Source organism: Entelurus aequoreus, linkage group LG05 (genome assembly GCF_033978785.1).
Source record: "Entelurus aequoreus isolate RoL-2023_Sb linkage group LG05, RoL_Eaeq_v1.1, whole genome shotgun sequence".
Taxonomy (NCBI): Eukaryota; Metazoa; Chordata; class Actinopteri; order Syngnathiformes; family Syngnathidae; genus Entelurus; species Entelurus aequoreus.
In genome coordinates, this window is record NC_084735.1 from 4,084,506 (window position 1) to 4,096,845 (window position 12,340).

The window sequence follows — 12,340 nt, forward strand, 5'->3', positions numbered from 1 at the left end:
TAAATGATGTGGCAGACCACATTAAATGATGTGGCAGACCACATTAAATGAAATGGCAGACCACCTTAAATGATGTTGCAGACCACTTTAAATGATGTGGCAGACCACGTTAGATGAAGTAGCGGACCACATTAAATGAAGTGGCGGACCACTTTAAATGAAGTGGCAGACCACTTTAAATGAAGTGGCAGACCACTTTAAATGAAGTGGCAGACCACTTTAAAAGAAGTGGCAGACCACTTTAAATGATGTGGCGGACCACATTAAATGAAGTGGCGGACCACTTTAAATGATGTGGCGGACCACTTTAAATGAAGTGGCGGACCACTTTAAATGAAGTGGCAGACCACTTTAAATGAAGTGGCAGACCACTTTAAAAGATGTAGCAGGTCAGTTTAAATGATGTGGCAGACCACTTTAAATGATGTGGCAGACCACTTTAAATGATGTGGCAGACCATTTTAAATGAAGTGGCAGGTCAATTTAAATGATGTGGCAGACCATTTTAAATGATGTGGCAGACCACTTTAAATGATGTGGCAGACCACTTTAAATGAAGTGGCAGGTCCATTTAAATGAAGTGGCAGACCAATTTAAATTATATGGCAGGTCAATTTAAATGAAATGGTAGATCACTTTAAATGATATGGCAAGTCAATTTAAATGAAGTGGCAGACCACTTTAAATGACGTGGCAGACCAATTTAAATGAAGTGGCAGACCAATTTAAAAGAAGTGGCAGACCACTTTAAATGAAGTGGCAGACCACTTTAAATGAAGTGGCAGACCAATTTAAATGAAGTGGCAGACCAATTTAAAAGAAGTGGCAGACCACTTTAAATGAAGTGGCAGACCACTTTAAATGAAATGGCGGACCACTTTAAATGAAGTGGCAGACCAATTTAAAGGAAGTGACAGACCAACTTAAATGAAGTGGCAGACCAATTTAAATGATGTGGCAGACCACGTTAAATGAAGTGGCAGACCACATTAAATGAAATGGCAGACCACATTAAATGATGTGGCAGACGACGTTAAATGATGTTGCAGACCACATTAAATGATGTGGCAGACCACGTTAAATGAATTGGCGGACCACTTTAAATGAAGTGGCAGACCACTTTAAATGAAGTGGCAGACCACTTTAAATGAAGTGGCAGACCAATTTAAATGAAGTGGCAGACCACTTTAAATGATGTGGCAGACCACTTTAAATGAAGTGGCAGACCACTTTAAATGATGTGGCAGGCTACTTTAAATGATGTGGCCGACCACTTTAAATGAAGTGGCGGACCACATTAAATGAAGTGGCAGACCAATTTAAATGAAGTGGCAGACCACTTTAAATGATGTGGCAGACCACTTTAAATGAAGTGGCAGACCACTTTAATTGAAGTGGCAGGCTACATTAAATGATGTGGCAGACCACTTTCAATGAGGTGGCGGACCACATTAAATGAAGTGGCAGACCACTTTAAATGAGGTGGCGGACCACATTAAATGAAGTGGCAGACCACTTTAAATGAGGTGGCGGACCACATTAAATGAAGTGGCAGACCACTTTAAATGAGGTGGCGGACCACATTAAATGAAGTGGCAGACCACTTTAAATGATGTGTCGGACCACATTAAATGAAGTAGCGGACCAAATTAAATGATGTGGCAGACCACTTTAAATGATGTGGCAGACCACTTTAAAAGAAGTGGCAGACCACTTTAAATGAAGTGGCAGGTCAATTTAAAAGATGTGGCAGACCACTTTAAATGGAGCTGGGTGGGTGCATGGAACAGTGTAATTTGGCCTGTCGCCACCATCAGGTCTCCATATCATGGCTGCCTGGTGGGCAATAGACTAGAGACTGTGGTGAAGTAGGCCGGCTGCATCGCATGAAGAAGCCTACAATTGTTGGTTGTGTTTTCCGCTCCGTTTGCTGAATGGCAAAATATACTGTATATATAACTTTGTGACATGACACAATGCACATTAATGAACATCCTTCCATTTTCTACCGCTCGTCCCTTTTGGGGTCGCAGGGGATGCTGGAGCCTAACTCAGCTGCATTCGGGCGGAAGGCGGGATACACCTTGGACAAGTCGCCACCTCATCACAGGGCCACAATGCAAAATAACAAAGAAAATGTAAAATGAAGAAAATGTTGCAAAATAACAAGGAAAACATTGCAAAGTAACAAGGAAAATGTTGCAAAATGACAAAGAAAACGTTGCAAAATGACATACAACACCTCGCAAAATGACGAAGAAAATGTTGCAAAATAAAAAAAAGGTGGCAAAATAAAGAAAAGGTTGCAAAATGCCAAAGAAAACAATGCAAAATTACCCCCAAAAAATTCTAAAATAAAGAAAACGTTGCAAAATAACAAGCAAATATTGCAAAATAAGAAAAATGTTGCAAAATGAAGAAAACTTTGCAAAATAACAAGGAAAATGTTGCAAAGTGACAAAGAAAACGTTGCAAAATGACATGCAAAATTACAAAGAAAACGCTGCAAAATGACATGCAAAATGACATGCAAAATGACAAAGAAAATGTTGCAAAATAAAAAAAAAAGGTTGCAAAATAAAGAAAAAGTTGCAAAATGTCAAATAAAATGTTACAAAATAAAGAAAAGGTTGCAAAATGACTAAGAAAATGCAAAAATTACAAAAAAAAATCTAAAATAAAGAAATGTTGCAAAATAACACACTAAACGTTGCAAAATAAAGAAAACCTTGCAAAATAAGAAAAATGTTGCAAAATGAAGAAAATGTTGCAAAATAACAAGGAAAACATTGCAAAATAACAAGGAAAATGTTGCAAAATGACAAAGAAAACGTTGCAAAATGACATGCAACACCTTGCAAAATGACAAAGAAAATGTTGCAAAAAAAAATAAGATTGCAAAATAAAGAAAAGGTTGCAAAATGTCAAAGAAAATGTTGCAAAATAAAGACAAGGTTGCAAAATGACAAAAAAAACAATGCAAAATTACAAAAAAAAATTTCTAAAATAAAGAAAACGTTGCAAAATAACACGCAAAATATTGCAAAATAAAGAAAATGTTGCAAAATAACAAGCAAAATATTGCAAAATAAAGAAAATGTTGCAAAATAAGAAAAATGTTGCAAAATCAAAAAAACGTTGCAAAATAACAAGGAAAACGTTGCAAAATGACATGCAACACCTTGCAAAATGACAAAGAAAATGTTGCAAAATAAAAAAAAGGTTGCAAAATAAAGAAAAGGTTGCAAAATGTCAAAGAAAATGTTGCAAAATTTAAAAAAAAGGTTGCAAAATAAAGAAAAGGTTGCAAAATGTCAAAGAAAATGTTGAAAAAAAAGAAAAGGTTGCAAAATGACAAAGAAAACAATGCAAAATTACAAAAAAAATTTCTAAAATAAAGAAAACATTGCAAAATAACAAGCAAAATATTGCTAAATAAAGAAAACGTTGCAAAATAAGAAAAATGTTGCAAAATGAAGAAAACGTTGCAAAATAACAAGGAAAACGTTGCAAAATAACAAGGAAAATGTTGCAAAATGACAAAGAAAATTTTGCAAAATTACATGCAACACCCCTGCAAAATGACAAAGAAAATGTTGCAAAATTAAAAAAAAGGTTGCAAAATAAAGAAAAGGTTGCAAAATGTCAAAGAAAATGTTGCAAAATAAAGAAAACGTTGCAAAATAACAAGCAAAATATTGCTAAATAAAGAAAACGTTGCAAAATAAGAAAAATGTTGCAAAATGAAGAAAACGTTGCAAAATAACAAGGAAAATGTTGCAAAATAACAAGGAGAATGTTGCAAAATGACAAAGAAAATTTTGCAAAATGACATGCAACACCCCTGCAAAATGACAAAGAAAATGTTGCAAAATTAAAAAAAAGGTTGCAAAATAAAGAAAAGGTTGCAAAATGTCAAAGAAAATGTTGCAAAATAAAGAAAACGTTGCAAATGCCAAAGAAAACAATGCAAAATTACAAAAAAAATTCTAAAATAAAGAAAACTTTGCAAAATAACAAGCAAAATATTGCAAAATAAAGAAAACGTCGCAAAATAACAAGAACAATGTTGCAAAATAAAGAAAACATTGCAAAATGACAAAGGAAATGTTGCAAAATAAGGAAATAATGAACATATCAGACAGAAAAGTGACAGATTATATTCAAAGACTGATTTGCATCTGCATCTCATTGCAAAGAAACACTAATTCAGCGTTATAGTGAGTCTTATTTTTCACGCACTTATTCTTGCTGTGTTTATAATGCTGAAAATAATGCCTACATTAAACCGGTCGGTGGTGCAAAAAAGGTTGGGGACCGCCGGTTTAGGGCACACATAGCAGGCCCATTTCCACGGGAATTTTCTCCTTATAATTATTATACCGAATAATACATTGCGAGAATTGTGAGTCAATTCCGAATCGAAATCGTCACCCCCAGGATTGAATTGTTAGATGGCCAAAGATTCACACCCCTATTTATAACTAAATGATATCATGTTGTTGAGGTGTGGAATAAGCGGAAGAAGGTTGTTGTAAAGATGGCGGTGCGTGCACAGACTGTCATTAAAAGTCCAGTCAGCATCAAGCCGCTTGCACCAGCGTTCACCCTGACGCCATCAAATCCATTTCGCCATCAGACCTTTGCCTCCGCCCGCAGGGCATCGCTAATTCAGAGAGATTTCCCATGAGCCTCGGCTCCTCGCCGCCTCGGCTAACAACCACGCGGACAGTAGTGATGTGCGATACCACTGAATTGTCTTTCCGTTTCGATACCATGTAAATTTCGGGCTGGTATCGGTGATACCGATCCGATAAATTGTAATAGTTGTGTAATATCAAAATAATAACATATCTGTTAGGAAAAAAACAACATGAAAAATGTAAGAAAAAAAGAGCAAAAAATTTGAATACTATGAAAAAAAACAGACATTTTAAAACTACAAATAATTATATAATATACTTAGTCACATGTAACACTAATGTTTGCCTTTAAATATATATATTATCTGTTTTTAGCATTTTTCTTTTAAAATAAAAATATTAAAAATGACTTTTCAGTGGAAAAAGTTTAGATGTAAAATATTAGAAGCGCTCAAAATAAAAATAAAATATACTTAAAATATGAACAAAGTGTTGTTGGTAATTAATTGAAAGATAAAATAATAGTAACGAATGAATTCTTTTGAATTGCAACAACCATAATAAAGTCTGTTAAATGTGTAACTGAACATTATTATTTTTGAACAGACAGAATCTTTGACACACTCGTTAATGCAGTTAAATAACCATATTATTATTTTTGTTTTTATTCTATTCTTACAATAAAATTGTAAGAAAAAGAGCAAAAAAATCAGTATGTAATGAGAACATTTTTTAATTTTCTAATAAAAATGTATATTTATATAATTAGTCAGCAATAATACAAAGCCACAATATAGTTTTTTGGCATTTAAAAAAAATAAAATAAAAAATAAAATCTATCAATATGGCCAATGTATACTTTGACTTTTCAGTTCGTGGCCCTTGGTGAATAAAGTTTGGACATCTTTGATCTAAATAGTAGAAGCGCTCAAAATAAAAATAAAAATATACCTAAAATATAAACAAAGCTTAAGATGAATAAATACAAATAATACAATATTAACTTATTAATTAATTGGAAACATTTTAAGAGTTCTCAAAATAAAAATAAAACATACTTAAAATCTGCAAACAAAGTTTAAGATAATTAACAATAGAAAATGAATATCAACGTATTAATTTGAAAAATACTGGGACTTCTCAAAATAAACATAAAATAAACTTAAAATATATAAACAATGTTTGAGATAATTAATTATAAAGCAATAATATTAATTTTTTTATTAATTGGAAAAATATTATGAGTTTTCAAAATAAATACAAAATATACTTAAAATATAAAAAATAAAGTTTAAGATAATTAATAATAAAAATTATAATATTGACTAATTAATTAATTAGAAAAATATTAGTTCTCAAAATAAAAGTATAAAACATACTTAAAATATAAAAACTAGGTTTAAGATAATTGATAATTAATAAAAACATATATAATATTAACTTATTAAATAATTGGAAAAATATTAGGAGTTTTCAAAATCAAAATAAAATATACTTAAAATATAAAAACAAAGTTTAAGATAATTAATAATAAAACAATGATATTGACTTATTAATTAATTTGAAAAAATATTAGGAGTTCTAAAAATAAGCATAAAACATAAACAAAGTTTAGTTAGTTGGTTAATCGAAACATTTAACATTACCAACATTGTTAAAGGTGTAACTGAACATGATTATTTTCATACAGGCAGAATCTTTGACACACTAGTTTATGCAGTTACACAACCGTACTATTATTATTATTGTATTCTATTCTTACATGGGGAAAAAAACCAAGGGGCTGGGGAGAGGGAAGTCTGGGCTTACCTGCTTAGGCTGCTGCCCCCGCGACCCGACTTCGGATAAGTGGAAGAAGATGGATGGATGGATGAATAAATGGATGGGGGAAAAAACAACAGTAAAATGTTACAAAAAAAGTAGTATATACATATATACTGTACATATATAAACATATCCATTTGTATACATATATATGTACACATATATATATATATATATGTATATATATATATATATATGTGTATATATATATATATATATATGTGTATATATATATATATATATATATATATATATATATATATATATATATATATATATATATATATATATATATATATATATATATATATATATATATATATATATATATATATATATGTGTGTAGTAGAATTTCTGACCTTTGACCTATAGTTCATGTCTGTCAAAAATGTATGTAGGTTTTACTGCAGGCTGGTAACAGCGATCGCTCTGAAGGAGGGTCATAGACGGAATTTTTGCCTCGTATAAAAACATTGAGGTTTTTGCCTCTATCTGCGGTAGAGATTTAATTTAGTGGTCTATATCAGAAATTGTTTTGGTCCAGGGTCTTAAGACCCTGGAAGGCGGGTATGTAGTAGAATTTCTGACCTTTGACCTATAGTTCATGTCTGTCAAAAATGTATGCTCATTTTGATTTCTCTTCCTCTTCTGTGGGACAAAAGTGAACTTTAAGTCGTGCCAACCTGTCTAACTGAATGTGTTGACTGTCTAAAAGATTCGAGTTGTTATGGAACAGATAGGGAAAACAAAACAAGACATTGACGCACTAACAAGAGAGATAAGAAAGGGATAAAGCCAAACGAAGAGAGTGTTTTGGGCACCATCTTCTTTTTCATGGTGACGGGCGCGCCCGGGGGGGAAACTTTCTGTGTGCTAGACAACTCAACCCAACCATTGTACCATTTGATTATGAGTAAAATAAAACTCTTGTGTTAAATCTACTTTGGTTCTCATTGACAACCTGGACTTTCCACTACAGTGTGTATATATATATATGTATATATATATATATATATATATATATATATATATATATATATATATATATATATATATATATATATATATATATATATATATATATATATATGCACACACATACATAGTCACCTTAAGCTGACAATATCTGTTTTTAGCATTATCAGCGGTATTGATATTGCAGTATGGATAACCGACATGTCTCCCCCCGTTCCCTAGGTGACGGTCCTAGACGGGCCGGTGACCACCCGCCAGTCCACCGTGTGGGTCATGGTGCACGTGGACGACGAGAACGACAACCCGCCCGTCTTCCCCGAGGTCATGTACCGCGTCAGCTTGCCCGAGCGGGACCGCAGCAGGCGCGGCGAGGCCGTCTACCGCGTCTTCGCGCACGACCGTGACCTGGGCGCCAACGCCAACGTCAGCTACAGCATCCTGGACGGCAACGGCGACGAGACGTTCGGCATCGACCCGCGCACCGCCACGGTGTCGTCCAAGAAGGCGGTGGCGGCGGGCAGCAACTACGTCCTCACCGTAGGTTTGACCTCTGAAATCCAAGGAAATGTTTCTTTAACCGCTCACGCTGGCTGCTTTTCATCACACACAAATCCTTTTTTTTTTAGCATCACAATTCCTTTTTATGAGCCGGCAAAGATCAATTTGATCCCCGCGGATAAAAGAGTTTTTATATTTCAGTCACTCCATCACGTCAACAACACAAAGTTCTGATAATAAAACACTTCATAAGGTTTGCTACTTTTTACAAGACTTTACGATGCTACGTTCCACGTGAGGACGCCACGTCGTTCACATAGGGCTGGGCGATACGGCTGACAACGTATTTCAAATGTAATTTTCCTCTGATTATAAGCCCCTCAGCTATTTCTTATTATTTTTATATTTTAAAAATATAAAGTATAAAAATATTTTTATAAGTTTTACAATTTTACATAATATATATTAATATGCTGTTGCTTTATTTTTAGATATTTATGTTTTTTACATATTCTAAATGCAACATTCCTCTAATTATAAGCCCCTCAGCTATTTTTACATTTATTGTATTTTAATTTTTTTTAAATTTACATTTTTACATTATACATGTATTTTTAAAAAAATATTTTATTTTTATATATTTGTTTACATATTTCAAAAGTAACTTTCCTCTGATTATAATGCCCTCAGCTATTTTTATTATTTATATTTATATTGTATTTTTATATTAACATTTTTACATTATATGTATGATTTATATTTTGTTGTTTTATTTTTTGATATTTATATACATGTTCTTACATATTTCAAATGTAACATTCCTCTGATTATAATGCCCTCAGCTATTTTTATCATTTATATTTGTATTATATTTTTTATTTTCAGATTGAAATTTTTACATGATCTAATAATTTTTATTTTGTTGTTTTATTTATATATATTTATATGTATATACAGTATATTTTTTTCATATTTCAAAAGTAATTTTTCTTTGAGTATAATCCCCTCAGCAATTTTTGTATTATTTATTATTTTTATTGTATTTATTATTTTTATATTTACATTTTTACATCACATATATATATATATATATATATTTAGATTTTGTTGTTTTATTTTTAGATATTTATGTGTTTTTTTTACTTATTTCAAATGTAAAATTCCTCTGATTATAATCCCCTCAGCTATTTTTATATTTATTGTATTTTTTATTTTCATATTTAAATGTTTACATTATATATATAATTTATATTTTGTTGTTTTATTTTTATATATTTTATACATACTTCAAAAGTAACTTTCCTCTGATTATAATGGCCTCAGCTATTTTTATTATGTTTTATTTACATTGTATTTTTGTATGAAAATGTTTACATTATATATATTATTTATACTTTGTTGTTTTATTGTTACATATTTACATATATATTTGTCTACATATTTCAAAAGTAATTTTCCTCTGATTATAATCCCCTCAGGTATTTTTTTATTATTTATTATTTTTATTGTACCTTTTTTTTTTATATTTATATTTTTACATAATATATATTATTTATATTTTGTTGTTTTATTTTTAGATATTATGTTTTTTGTTTTTTTTACATATTACAAATGTAACATTCCTCTAATTATAAGCCCCTCAGCTATTTTTATATTCATTGAATTTTTTATATTCATATTTAAATTTTTACATTATACATATATTAACATTTTGTTGTTTTATTTTTATATACAGCCCTTTGAGACACTTGTGATTTAGGGCTATATGAATAAACATTGATTGATATATTTATTTACATATTTCAAAAGTAACTTTCCTCTGATTATAATCCCCTAAGCTATTTTTTATTATTTTTATTTTTATTTTATTTTTATATTTAAATTTCTACATTATATATATTATTTACATTTTGTTGTTTTGTTTTTAGATATATGTTTTACATATTACAAATATAACATTCCTCTGGTTATAATACCCTCAGCTATTTTATATTAATTGTATTTTTTATATTCATAGTAACATTTTTACATTATACATATATTCAAATGTTTTATTTTTATATATTTATTTACATATTTCAAAAGTCACTTTCCTCTGATTATAATCCCTTAAGCTATTTTTTATTATTTGTATTTATATTTTATTTTTATATTTACATTTCTACATTATATATATTATTTATATTTTGTTGTTTTATTTTTAGATATATGTTTTACATATTACAAATATAACATTCCTCTGATTATAACACCCTCAGCTATTTTTATGATTTATATTTGTACTTTATATTTTTATTTCATATTTAAATTTTTACATTATCTATTAATTTATATTTTGTTGTTTCATTTTTTTATATTTATATATTTTTTTACATATTTCAAAAGTAATTTTCCTCTGATTATAATCCCCTCAGCTATTTTGTATTATTTATGTTGTATTTTTCATTTTTATATTTACATTTTTACATAATATATATTATTTATATTTTGTTGTTTTATTTTTAATAATGTTTTATTTTCCTCCGATTATAAGCCCCTCAGCTATTTTTATATTTATTGTATTTTTTATTTTCATATTTAAAATTTTTACATTATACATACATTTACATTTTTTTGTTTTATTTTTATATGATGTCATTTCCTGTCTCCCAAGATCAAAGCGGAGGACGGCGGCGACCCCCCGCTGTGGACCACCGTCCAACTCCACGTGGAGTGGATCGGCAGGCCCGCGCCCTCGCCGCTGCCCCTGCTGTTCACGCAGCGGTGCTACAACTTCACCGTGGCGGAGACGGCCGCCGTGGCCCAGCCCGTGGGGGCGGTGGCCGTGGGTCAGTCCGACACTCCCGTTTGGTTCAACATCGTCGGTAAGAGCGCTCGCAGGGTTTGCAAAGTGAGATGCGTTGACCAAAATATATCAAAATAGCTAAATATTTTGGTATTTTTCAAAAGTATTTTTTTTAACTAGTGATGTCATCCTCTAGCAGGCACAAGACATTGAAACAACGTTGGGAACTTGTTGAATTTGGTCCTGACGTTGAGCAACTCAAACATAGCGTTGAAACAACGTGCTTTTTGACGACAATTAATCACTGTTGGGTTCTGACGTTGATTTGACCATTGAATTTTGGTCATTTCCCCAACAAAAATTCTACAACACAAATACAACGTTGAAACAACATGCTTTTTGACGACGGTACATCAATGTTGGGTTCTGACGTTGATTTGACCATTGAATTTTGGTCATTTTACAACACAAATACAACGTTGAAACAACATGCTTTTTGACAACGTTTAACCAATGTCAGGTTGTGATGTTGATTTGACATTGAAATTTGGTCATTTTTCAACCAATAGTCTACAACACAAAGACAACGTTGAAACAACGTGCTTTTTCACAACGTTTAATCAATGTCGGGTTGTGACATTGATTTGTCCATTGAATTTTGGTCATTTCCCAACAAAAATTCTACAACACAAATACAACGTTGAAACAACATGCTTTTTGACAACGTTTAATCAATGTCAGGTTGTGACGTTGATTTGACCATTGAATTATGGTCATTTTACAACACAAATACAACGTTGAAACAACATGCTTTTTGACAACGTTTAACCAATGTCAAGTTGTGATGTTGATTTGACATTGAAATTTGGTCATTTTTCAACCAATATTCTACAACACAAATACAACATTGAAACAACGTGCTTTTTCACAACGTTTAATCAATGTTGGGTTCTGACGTTGATTTGACCATTGAATTTTGGTCATTTCCCCAACAAAAATTCTACAACACAAATACAACATTGAAACAACATGCTTTTTGACGACGTTTGTTCAACGTCAGGTTGTGACGTTGACTTGACCATTGAAATTTTGGTCATTTTTCAACCAATAGTCCACAACACAAATACAACTTTTTCACAACGTTTAATCAATGTCGGGTTGTGACGTTGATTTAACATTGAATTTTGGTCATTTCCCAACCAACAACGTGGATCCAACCTTAGACCTCAACGTCGTCTCAGTTTACAAATAAAACTCTTTTGCAACGTTATATCAATGTTTTGTACTGCACATTTTTGTCTAAGTATTACATTATTTATGTTATTACCTTTAATCATTCATAACCACCCCCCAGGCTTTTTTTAAAAAAAAAACACCCAAACTTGTCCCAAATATTTGTGCTTATTTTAGCTCCAAAAATGTTTAGTCTGACTATTATAATTTTTATTTGAACAACGTTTTATTATTCATAACCACCCCCAACCATGTTGAAATCTCCCGAAAATTGCCCCATTATTATTCATACCCAGTCTCACGACCTAAAAACTGTAATGATCAGACAAAAAACATTTTTGCAGCATAAAGGTTAGATTTTGACAAGCTTGTTATAGATCA

General features: G+C 31.2%; 1 protein-coding gene across 1 annotated transcript in view; it reads left to right on the plus strand.

Moving 5' to 3' along the window:
- LOC133649553 (protocadherin Fat 3-like) overlaps nt 1-12,340 on the plus strand; it is a 145,934-nt gene that overhangs the window by 102,663 nt on the left and 30,931 nt on the right. The window contains exons 8-9 of the mRNA XM_062046144.1: nt 7,666-7,980; nt 10,595-10,805. Coding sequence (XP_061902128.1) covers nt 7,666-7,980; nt 10,595-10,805 — 526 coding nt within the window. The remainder of the gene's footprint in view (nt 1-7,665; nt 7,981-10,594; nt 10,806-12,340) is intronic.